The following is a 12,457-nucleotide window of genomic DNA, read 5'->3' on the forward strand; positions in this document are numbered from 1 at the left end:
TGTCCCCGCAAAGATACGAAAACACGAATGTGTGTGTGTGTGTGAGCGAGAGTGAGCATGTGTGTGGTGGGAAGCGGGGTAAGTTACTTCCATCATCACCAGTCAGAGGGCTATGGTTGATCATCGTGGTTCAATAATGTCACAAGATACCGATAACATTAAAAATAAGAGACAGATAACGATAAAAAAAGAGTTAACCATTAAAAATAAAAGGGAGATAACGACTAAAAAAATAATGATAAAAAAGAGCTAACGGTGAGAAATAAAAGAGATAATGATTACAAGTAAAAGGGAGATAATGATTATAAAAATAAACGAGAGATAACGCTAAATTCAGAGCAGCAGTGTCTGTAACATGCAGGAGGAATGTCGGATGGAACAGCCGCCATCGCTGCTGCCGTTTTCTCAGACTTTTGTCATCACTCCACTCTCTGGGTTCGGGTGGCGTTTGGGTGGTGACCCTAAACTCTGCAGCTTTTACTTGGAGCTGTTGACCCGTTGACCAGAGGCAGATGTATTGGGGCGTGGTGTTCAGTTTGAAGAAGGGCTGCGACTCACAAGGACTGAAAACGCAGAAGTGTTTTATCTGTGCTGTGATGCAACATCAGAGGCAGGAAATCAGCAGAAAGTCATAAACACGCACACACTGAGCTGATCTCAGTAACCTCTGACCTCACAGCTTGAACTGTGACCACATTCAGCACACACACATTATTAGAATGAGACATACTCTCGGGTAAAGGTACTGGTTGTATCTCAGGGATGTTGAAGTGTGCTTACACGGTGGGCTGGACCGGTGAAGCAGTCCTTCCTGTCTCAGTAATGACTGCACGTCTCATCCCTGACGCTTTCTTTTGGTAGCTCATTCGCCAAACTGTCCTAGATTAGCCCAAGGTTTCAATAAATCAGAAAATGTTTACCTATAACTGGCAGGCGGTGCTAGGGGCGTGCTCTCTTTACACAGAATGCATCTTTAAAATCCTTGATGCTGGTTTCACCAACTGGTATTCCAGGAAAGTGCAGTCCAGCGTTTGGCTAACGTCAGTGGCTCACAGCTCCTGTGGCTTTTTAACAAGTCCATCAAATTCCCCGACCACTTCGGGGGGCTGTTACAGTCAGTGGTTTGAAGTGAAGCTGAGAAGAATAATGACTTTTTTCTCAACCTGAACACAGATAAAGGCTCAGCCATGCTTCACGGGGAGGACAGCTGTGCGGCAGTAGAAGATGGTGGTGAGGAGGACCAGCACCGGCCTCTTATCCTGGAAAGAATTGAGAAGGAAATGGGAAGAACCTGGAGAACGGTTTTGTCTCAGCGGCTCAGGAAGCACTGCTCCTGCACGCCAGAGAAGGCCAAATCCAGAATCCTCAGCTTCTTCCCGGTTCTCCAGTGGCTGCCGCGCTACAAGCTCAGGGACTGGATCCTGGGGGATGTTATGTCAGGAGTGATTGTTGGAATCCTATTGGTTCCCCAGTCCATAGCCTACTCCTTATTGGCCAACCAGGATCCCATATACGGCCTGTACACGTCTTTCTTCGCTTCCATCATCTATGCCCTCCTGGGCACTTCCAGGCACATCTCGGTGGGGATTTTTGGAGTGCTCTGTCTGCTCATTGGCCAGGTGGTGGACAGGGAGTTGGCCCTGGCGGGATACCTCCCGGAGAGCAGCCTGAGTGGGAATGACAGCAGTGTCCCGTTGGCTGGGAATGACAGTGGCGTGGTGGGATGTGACCGGAGCTGCTACGCGATTGCCGTGGGGGCCACAGTTACCTTTACTGCTGGGATTTACCAGGTAAGTGTGCAGGGGCACATGTGGGCTTTAATGACTGAGCATAGAACCACACTACCTTACTTCTGCTCATCTCTTTCAGGTGCTAATGGGCCTTCTGCAGGTGGGCTTTGTGTCTGTCTACCTGTCTGACTCCCTCCTCAGCGGCTTTGCTACAGGAGCCTCCTTGACCATCCTGACGTCTCAGATCAAGTACCTGCTGGGCCTGAAGATCCCCCGTCCTCAGGGCTGGTTCACTCTGTTTAAGACGTGGTACGGCCTGCTGAGCAACCTCGGGAACACCAACGTGTGTGACCTCATCACCAGTCTGGTGTGTTTGGCAGTACTCATACCTACAAAGGAGCTCAATGACCGCTTCAAGTCCAAGCTGAAGGTAAAAGTGTGGCGATGTAACACTCCAGTAAAACTAAAATTAAACCTCCTTTTGGCATCATCGGCCCTAAGGATGCTGTTGGTGGCTCACCTGGTCATTTTGTGAAATAAACTCATCTGTTGGTTTGTTTCCTTACAGAACACATTTCCCTTTGTAAATTTATTATTTATTTATTATTATTTGTATAATTTTCCTTATTATACAAATATTCATTCTATGAAAACAAAAAGCACCCTGTTTCTACCTGTGTGGTTTACTCTGTCCTCACCCTCACCTGTCCTTCTCTAGGCTCCGATCCCATTCGAGCTCTTTGTGGTGATAATTGCCACCCTCGCATCTCACTTTGGCCATTTCAACACCGAATACGGGTCGGGCGTGGCCGGGGCCATCCCCACAGGCTTCCTCCCTCCTCAAATGCCCATGTGGTCTCTGATCCCCAACGTGGCCGTCGACGCCTTCTCCATCGCCATCGTGGGATTCGCCATCACCATCTCACTGTCGGAGATGTTCGCCAAGAAGCACGGCTACACGGTGGATGCCAACCAGGAGATGTATGCCATCGGGTTCTGCAATATCCTGCCATCGTTCTTCCACTGCTTCACCACCAGCGCCGCGCTGACCAAAACCCTCGTCAAGGAGTCGACCGGGTGCCAGACGCAGCTGTCAGGGCTGATCAGTGCTCTCCTCCTGCTCCTGGTGCTTCTGGTGATCGCGCCGCTCTTCTATTCCCTCCAGAAGTAAGAAAAGCAGGACGTCAGTCTAACCTCTAAATGATTGCTAACTAGTCTTCTTGCAGACTGACCTCCTGATGAGGTCGTTCGAGTCTCGATCTTAAGTTTTAATCGGAACAGCTTTTATGGCTTGTGCCGTCTTTGCCCCATCATTCCTTCAGCTCTTCCACGCTGAGGACGTTGATGCAGGTAGAGGCCACAGCTGTGTGTAAGCTTCTGATAGGCTGCCGTGATCCTCACCTCTCTCCTCTCCTGTTTCTGCTCAGGTGTGTTCTTGCTGCCATCATCGTGGTGAACCTCCGCGGTGCTCTTCGAAAGTTCACCGACATTCCCTGCATGTGGCGTGCCAACCGCATCGACGCCTTCATCTGGCTGATCACCATGGCAACCTCAGCGCTGGTCAACACGGAGCTGGGGCTTCTTGTGGGGGTTTTGGTGTCGGCTTTCTGCGTCCTGGGCCGAACTCAGCGGGTCCAGGTCCTGAAGCTCGGCCGGGCTATGACCAGGGAGCATTACGAAGATCTGGCGTCTTACAAAGGCCTCCAAACGCACCCCGGCGTGGCCATCTTTAGATACGAAGCGCCAATCTACTACGCCAACCAGAGCCTGTTTAAAAAGTCTCTGTACAGGTGTGTAGGACTTGACCCTGTGAAGGAGAAGAGCCGCCGTGTCAAGTTCCAGAACAGCAAACCGCAGGAAGAGGCCGCCGGAGTCCCAACTAGCAAAACGGACGAGAAAGAGGCCGAAGCTCCTGCAGCCGTCACCCTGATGATGGACACAGCCTCCCGTTACTTACGCAGGATAGTGATCGACTGCAGCGCCATCTTGTTCCTGGACACTGCCGGAGTGAATGCTCTAAAGGAGGTCCGCAAGGATTACGGAGAGCTGGGGGTGGCGGTGGAGTTGGCTCAGTGTAAGACCTCCGTGCTGGACACGCTGGAACGAGGAGGATACTACTGCAACCAAAAAGGAGGCGACGCAGGAGAGAACCACACGATCTTCTTCACTATCGAAGACGCCGTCCGCCACATCGAAAGCCGCAGCACTCCTAACGGAGACTATGATAAGTCCTAAAGAGACAACACGTCTATGTTTACATGTCTGCAGCGTGTGGCTGCACAGATGTGCCTTTGTAACAGTTTTCTGAAGTCCTACCTTCATCTCAGGTTTCTGCATCCAGACAGGTGATGAATCACCACAGTGTGAACGTCCATGTACTGATAACTCACCTGTGGACTGTATAAGAAGAACCAGCCACCCACGAGGAAAGAATACCCAGACCCTACCTGACAGCTCGAGTCTGTGTCTAAGGCAGACTCAGCAAGTTTACATCTGCATAGTACAAGTGCTGCACAGTGTAAAATATGTGTTTTATACTGCACGTGGGAAATATGTGTTTCATAATGCACAGTACTGCACAGTGAGTACAAGTACTGCACAGTGTGAAGTTCAATTCAATTCAACTGTGCAGTTGGAAGTGTTTCAAACTGCACAGTACAAGTACTACACAGTGTGTACAAGTACTGTACAGTGTGAAATATGTGTTTCATAATGCACAGTACTGCACAGTGTGTACAGCACAATGTGATATGTGTTTTATACTGCAGAGTACAAGTACTGCACTCTGTGTACAAGTACTGTACAGTATGACACTGGTCATGCCCTAGTGTTGTTTATAGAAACCAGAGCCGTATTCTGACTTAATTTTTAGATACTGAGTTGGAACGATGCACGTGCACATGTTCAGGATGACGACTGGGGTTAGGATTTAAAACAGGTGTAAATGATTTAGTGTTTTTTTTTTTGTTGTGTTTTTTTATAAGGTCTAAACTGGATTTTTTGCCACAATCAAAAACGATCGTAATCGTCTGCTGTTTCGTGTTTGGGTCCATCAGTCCAATCATGACTGACGCCTCAGGGCAGGAAGTTTAAAACACCTGTAGAAAAAAGCAGCAGCTCTGCTGCTCTGAGGAGAGACATCAGAGGTATCTAAATGCTTTAGATTTTTAGATCAGAACCCTGCTGGATAAAAACATAGATTCTTCATACGTGCTTAATAAGAAGCAGCCACCCTGTGCCTGAACATGAATGTACGTGCAATGACCCGAGGAAGCATTTGTCTGTTAGCACTGATCACAGGTGTATGCATGTGTTTCCAGATCCTCTGACAGACGAATATTCCTCCGGTGAGGATGAGAGACTTCCTGTTTAACTGTTAGCCGCAGTCACATGACCTTGGCCTGTGCCTTCTTTCTGTGAGTCAGGTAATGAATAAGGCAAAGTTCAAGTTGAAGAAAAACAAAAGTGCAGTGTGAGATTTCGAGGTTGCTGTGATGTTGATTCGTAGTGGTCAGAGATCATGGGTTGTGCCTTAGTTAACCTGACCCCCCCCCCACACACACACGATGAACATAGCCTCCCGTTACTTACGCAGAGTAGTGATCAACTGCAGCGCCATCTTGTTCCTTGACACTGCCGGAGTGAATGCTCTAAAGGAGGTCCGCAAGGATTACGGAGAGCTGAGGGTGGCGGTGGAGTTGGCTCAGTGTAAGACCTCCGTGCTGGACACGCTGGAACGAGGAGGATACTATTGCAACCAAAAAGGAGGCGACAACACACACACACACACACACACACACACACACACACACACACACACACACACACACACACACACACACACACACAGCAGAGGGGTTTTGATGTGCTTTCTGTAGCTTTAATGAAACCTGCCTCAATAAACTTGGTAGCATTATTATTCATAGAGCACTTAAAGGCTGAAGTTAGTTCTTAAGCAGATGTGTTCTACAGTTTTTTATTATGAGAAAATTTTTTATGTATACGTGTTTCTGAGTATGTGCCTAAAGCTTATGCACTAAAATTTTGTACATGAGTTTTACTGTAAAGCAGCACAATCCTGGCAGCAGTTTTACTCTTTGCACTTTTCAAAGCTGTTTTATTAACTTAAATATCCAAACGGTCCATCCTGGAGGCCCCCACGCTCCATCCTGCTTCCATCTCAAAGGGTTTAATCATGATAATCAGATAATTGAGCAGCTTATCTCAGCTGAGACCAAAAACGTTTTTTTGCTCTTGACCTTTCAACCCTGCTTTGTTTAATGTATGTTCACAGCACCAACGTTAAGTTTTAATGCTTGAACCTTTTAACTAGCTGATCAGGGTAAGAACAGAAGTTTGTTCTCAATGCAAAAGTGTTGCTGAAATGGAGCGTGCTGATATGCAGTGATGGAAGATTTTAAACTGAGAAAATCTTTGTAGAGTTGTTTTTATACTGGGTGTATGTGACAGGACGTGGCGTTTCCAGCCTCTGTCCTTGCTAATTTAAAGCAGTAGTGGTATATATTTTATAGCTGTTTTTACAGAGAAAATCAAAAAGAATTATACATTAATTTTGCTGCAGAGTTGTAAAAGTTGATCACACAGCCGTTGATGGAGGTGAATATGCTCGGTGACGTGAGAGTTTCACGTCGTTCTCCCTGAACGCTCGCCCGAGCAGCTAAACACACACGCGGTGCTTTTAGAGAACAAAGTCCTTGCTTCTGTATCTAAATGTTAAACAGAAAAACATGATGTAAGCTCCCATTTATTCCAATCAGCTTATTTAAGTTTATTGTGTATCCTGGTATCAGAATGAAGCAGTGTTTTACTGGAAAATAAAATCCTGTCTGATTCCTCTCTTGTTTTTCTTCATTACTGCATTTACATAGCCAGCTCTTATTCTCTAACAGTGGTTTTCTGTGTGACGATTTCCTTCATTAAACCAAAGTTGATGCACTCGATGAGTCCAGATGAGAAAACAGAAGACCTGCAGTATAAAAAGCAGTTTTAAAGTGGAGGGAAACTAAAGAGAGACTCGTTTGGTCTGTGGGGAGTTTCATGGTACCGAACAATAATTGTAGAAAAGATGGACGATGCCACAGCACTTCCTCCCATTGCACAAAAATGAAGCCAAAATACCCCGCTTGTGGGAGCTGCCATGTTGCGCTTTTGGAGCTGGAGTCTGGCCGGTAGAGACTTGAAGTGAAGTATCTGTGTGATGCTCCCGCCCACACACCCACTGGACGTGACCGCAAACACGCCTATGGGCTCGAATTGTGGTCATAAATATTTTTTACTTGTAAATCAGGATTTGTATGTGTTTTACACATACAAATTTGTGTGTGTGTAAAAAATATTTGTGTGTGCACATAGCAAAAAAATACATGTGAAACTCTGCACTCAAGTTTCAACTTACAAGTACGAATTTTGACCCTATTTTTCTTCCTTTCAGCTGATTGGTCAATGTCATGTCAAACTGACACAAACTGAACTATCCAATCAGAGAACAGATGGGTTTGGCTGTCGGAGGGATGCTTTACTGAGTTCCAGGTCCTTGAAGGGTAATACAGTTTGAAGCTGGAGGATCTTTATATAAATATTCTATAAGGCTCATACAAGCTAGGTCCTTTAACTTTTGGTAGCTGTTGAAAGGATACAGTTGTAGTATACCAGTGTTCAGAAATACCATTATTACTTTAGTATTACTATAACACAAAATCACAGTTGACCCAGGACCACTGCTATGAGTCACACTAAGCATCGGACGCGGCATGATCTGTGCTCACTGCTAACTAAGAGTGAAGGATCCAGAATTTGTTGCGCTGGCTGTTGAGCTCTGCTTGTATATTGTTTTTTTGTGGTCTAGGTGTACTAGATGCACCTTATCCTTTCCGTTTCAAAACGTATCTCTCTGACTTTATCTCCTCTACGACAGTTTGTGTTGTATTATGTTCAAATGTTTAATAAAAACGTATCGCTCATTCATAACGAGGAAAGCTTTGTAACTCTCCCGATTAGAGAAGAGTGTGTCATTTCCACATGCTTTTCCTCCGAGGTCGACCTCCCTTGAAAATGCTCTGGAGGTCCCTGTGTAAGCGCGTCAACCTGTGAGAAAAAGTTTACTTGGACACACACAGATGTTTTCCTTCATGGTGTGGCGAGAAGAGACGTGAAAGGGCATTTATCCTTCAAGGACCTGCAGTTCAAAAAAGTGCCCCTTTGACAGCCAAACCCATCTGTTCTCTGATTGGATAGATCACTTTGTGATTGACATGACATTGACCAATCAGCTGAAAGGAAGAAAAATGGGGTCAAAATTCATACTTGTAAGTTGAAACTTGAGTGCAGAGTTTCACACATATTTTTTGGCTATGTCCACACAAAAATCTTTTTACACATACACAAATTCTTTTTACAAATACAAATCCTGATTTACAAGTAAAAAATATTTATGGCCACAATTTGAGCCCATACATGCCACCCTACACTTTTTACGTGGCCCGGCTGCTCCTGTTTATCTGCCAATGGGTTTACCGCGACTTATGACTCGTTAAATTAGGGTAAATATAACCACGTCACTATTATGAAAAAGACACACCTTATCATCTTATAGTTCTACAACATCTAAAATCACTCTGTTAATTACTTAGCTAGATTAGCCCCTAGCATACGCACTGTGTTGGCTTGGTGCTAGCTAGTTAGTGATGCTACACACCTGTTTTTGAATGATTTAGCACTCCTTAGTTTTTGTTATCCATTTTTAGACAGAGATGAGATCAGCTGCACACCCCATAGAGGCCCAGAGTTACTGTTAATATCAAAAAATATAATGCTGTCCTGATTTTAACATAAATGGTAAATGGCCTGTATTTGTATAGCGCTTTACTAATCCCTAAGGACCCCAAAGCGCTTTACACATTCAGTCATCCACCCATTCACACACACATTCACACACTGGTGATGGCAAGCTACGTTGTAGCCACAGCTGCCCTAGGGCACACTGACAGAGGCGAGGCTGCCGGACACTGGCGCCTCGCCTAACATAAGACTGAGGATGATATAAAACTGAAGATTTAAACAGTTTTAGATTCATTACACTCACAAATTAAACAAAGCAGCAGCAGGTTTCATAGTAGTGTAATTTGTTCATTTCATTTAATAATAGAGTCCACATTATCATCAACAGCTACATTCGGGGGGGGGACTAGTGAGGGAGACCATCAGGACCAAGCTGGGTTTCCTGGGTCCAGAGGTTTGGAGAATCTTCCTCCCTTTCTTTCATCACAGCTGTCCTGTGCCAGATGTTCTGAGAGAAGCATCATTTCAGAAACATCAGGAAGACTGACGCTCATCCCAAGGATCATGGATGACTCATTATCTTCACCACCAGCTCCCTCAGGAAATATTCAGAGCCCACCCCAAAAGATGTATAAACCCTGCATTTATGAACACTGTGATGGAGACCTTTGCTTTGTGTAATGTTAGAAGTATCGTACTCAGTCCTGTAGAAAGTTTTATATGTAAATACATATTATGCTGTCTGGTCTGGTATGAATGACTCTGAATTACTTTATAGTAAATAACACACTATTGGCAGAAAACAGTGAAAGAATTCCAGATCACCAGTTTTTAGTTCAACATACAAGTGACGACCTTTGACCTTCATCAGGTTTTATTTAATTGTGTCAGAGATGTGCTCTTCATGCAGCTGAGTACATTCAGTGTTTAAAACAGAAGCCGTCAGGTCTGAGATCAGCAGCTTTCTGAAACACTAAACTGAGGTCCTGTTAATGCTGATATACAGTGACACAGTTACATGGGGGGGATCAATCCTTTTGACTTTTTGTCTTTAAATTTATCAATAAAACAGCTGCAGCTTTCACTGACAGCACATGATGTGGTACTTTAACCTTTGTACTGTTTTCATCAGTTAATTTTGCTGTTAAAATGTGAACATGTTGGATGATCTGTGTGCTGTCACTGGATGGTGCTGAGGTCTGAATCTGAGGGCAGCTCCTGTAATCACAAACATCACAAACTGTAAAATATAAAGTTTATCTCTCAAATCTTAAAGGATGTAAGCTGTACGGAGTACTGCAGTGCAGTAACTGCACATGTAACTTTGTGAACATACCTCATTAAGAATCATCCAGACTGCTTTTTTAACCTGAATATTAGAAACAAACTTAGTAAAAAAAAGTCATCCATGGAAAAATTAAACATAAATGTTAAAACTCAATCTGCCAAACAGTAATGGTTGGTTTCAGTACATAAATATTGTGCTTTGCTATTTTAATCCATAGTTAATGATTAATGAGGGGTTACTGAAGTGCAAGCTTTTTTTAAAAAAAAAAAAAATTGGTGTTACTGCCTTTACAAACACGCTGTTGTTTGCACATATTTAATAATCAGCCCTGCACAGGAGCTGAAGAGTCCAGTCTGTTGCTCTTAAAGTATAATGCTCATAATAAGAGTACAGTAACAGTAGTTAGTAACTGAACAGCCTGGTGCTTTTCTCTTGATTTCTTTAGTCAGGATAAATCCATTCGCCTGCACAGATTAGCTAAACGAACTTTACAAAATGAGTTTCCCCGACAGCCGAGTGCTCAGCTAGCTAGGTCTCAGGACCTAGCTAAGAACGGTAGTTACGGATTAGCTTACAAACACGTTTAACTTACCGAAAAAGTGCGGCGGGGCCTCGGATCCGTCGGTTGGGTAGTTTACTGAAGAACACATCAGGCTTTCAGGTTAAAACAGTCTGTTGTGGTTTTATAACGTAAACGCTGGACTTCCTCTCAGCGTCCCCACTCTGTTATGATGACGTTTAACAGAATTATGGTCGCAATTATTATCAAACTTATGAGAAAGGAGACCCACTGAACACAAATCAGCGTGATGTGAACTACTGATAATGAAAGAAAGCATCTTTGGAAAATATTATCTGAGGAGAATTTTTTATTTTATTTTAGACCCCAGTCCCATCCGCTAACACGTCAGAGGCGGTGTTTATGACCTATACTGCAGCCCGACACCAGGGGGCGATAGAGACATTTTGGCTTCATTTTTGGGGCGCTATCCGGTCTTTAAGTCTGACGTCATTAGCCGTGCCTGGGCCCAAACTCCGCTGCAGGTCCTTAAGTCACACGATTACTGCGGCATCACTGAGAGTTAAAAACTGTCTAAATCCTTTCATCTGTAATAAAATGATCAGCGTTGCTGCTCTACCAGGTGTAACAATTAAGTTTAATATCCAGGCATCCATGAAAACTGCATTTATGAAATTTAACAGAGTTAGAAGTTAGCAGGAAGTTAGCTCGCTAGTTTCCATCTAAATATAATATACCATGTTCTGACTGAGGGAATTCTGAAACAAATTATGATGTACAGCTCTGCTATCACTTCCAACATAAATGAAGACACAAAACTAAACAGCAGTGACATTTGGAGGGTTACTGAAGTTGGGCTAGCTGGCATTTAATGATGTGCTACGTGATTGCTAGCGACACAAGTATGTTAGCATAATATAAACAGTGAAGCTGGACTATGAATGCTAACTTTTTTCAACTCAATAAAAGTTAACGTGAGGGCTCCCGTAGGTTCAGGCAATCGCATGGGAGGAAGCTGTAAACGGACCGAACTACAGTCGGGAGAACAACTGAGATAGTCCATCCACAATACCAGGTTAGTTATTAATATACTGCTGCATGGGCTGGGCTGTAATTACATCGTAAGGTTTTAAAAACTGAGCTTTAAAATGATCAGCGGTTATAAAACCCGAGAGAGGCTGACAATGATCACTGACTGTTTTTAGGAGCTTGTTGAGATTAAATAGAACAAAGCATTAAAACATGTAAAAAACACAAAAGCCATATTAAAGGCAGAGTAGTTTGGGCCCAGAAGCAGGATTCATCACATCATCACTTAAAGACCGGATTAGGTTGTCCATATTTTATACAGTCATTGTTACCGAAGCACGGGTAAACTCCGATTCGACTGGAGTTTACAGTGTTCGTTCAGGCTGAGGGTCTCAAATGAAGCAGGAGGGCCACTGACCCAGAACATGGAAACCAAACAGTGATGATGAGTGGATGAGGGTACTTCCCAGAGTCCAGTGACAGGTCGGCCTTGTTACACATGCGTGGAGGAGATCATGGATATACGTTTCTGGAAGGATTTCAGCATCCATGTTAAAGTGAAATGCTAAACCCAGTGTGATTCTATCGTGTGTCTCAGTTTTTAATAAAGAAGGTCGTTCACAGTCGGTCACTTCCTAAAGCACCGTGCTTTATAAAGATGTAGGTGAGCACCAAGAGCAGCAATGACCTCATTTGGCCACCAAAGGGCAGTATTCACCAGGAAACCTCACAATGATGTGCTGAATATGAAAAATGTTTAAAGAATTTTTAAAGAATAGCATGTTCCACTCCTTTAACACCAGCTCTCATGTCCTGCAGACTTTGTCTTTGACTTTATCTGAACCTTTATTTGACCTTTGGATGCTCCAGGACATCCATTAAAATCCTTCCTGCTGTAATTTGGCAGAAAGGTTAAAAACGACCTAAATGAAAGAACTGCAGAGTTTGAGCTCTGTTGAGTTAGTTTAGTTTAAATTTCCAAGTTCACAAAGTAATTTCAGTTAGTGAGATTTTTCTAGTCTAGTTTTTATTATTTTCGGTACATCGATTTTTAGTTTATGTATATTAGTTTCCTTTAACTTTATTACTGCT

The 12,457-nt window shown here is 43.9% G+C and overlaps 1 protein-coding gene across 2 annotated transcripts in view; it reads left to right on the forward strand.

The window, feature by feature from the left end:
• slc26a2 (solute carrier family 26 member 2) overlaps positions 1-6,587 on the forward strand; it is a 9,399-nt gene extending 2,812 nt beyond the window's left edge. For both annotated transcript variants that reach the window (XM_084952600.1, XM_084952609.1), the window contains exons 2-5: positions 1,174-1,790; positions 1,870-2,160; positions 2,449-2,897; positions 3,158-6,587. In XM_084952600.1, the coding sequence (XP_084808726.1) occupies positions 1,174-1,790; positions 1,870-2,160; positions 2,449-2,897; positions 3,158-3,965 (2,165 nt within the window). In that variant the 3' untranslated portion in view covers positions 3,966-6,587. The remainder of the gene's footprint in view (positions 1-1,173; positions 1,791-1,869; positions 2,161-2,448; positions 2,898-3,157) is intronic.
• The last annotated feature ends 5,870 nt before the right edge of the window (positions 6,588-12,457 follow it).

This window comes from Perissodus microlepis, chromosome 2 (genome assembly GCF_051167445.1).
Source record: "Perissodus microlepis isolate ML-2025 ecotype Zambia chromosome 2, ASM5116744v1, whole genome shotgun sequence".
Lineage (NCBI taxonomy): Eukaryota > Metazoa > Chordata > Actinopteri > Cichliformes > Cichlidae > Perissodus > Perissodus microlepis.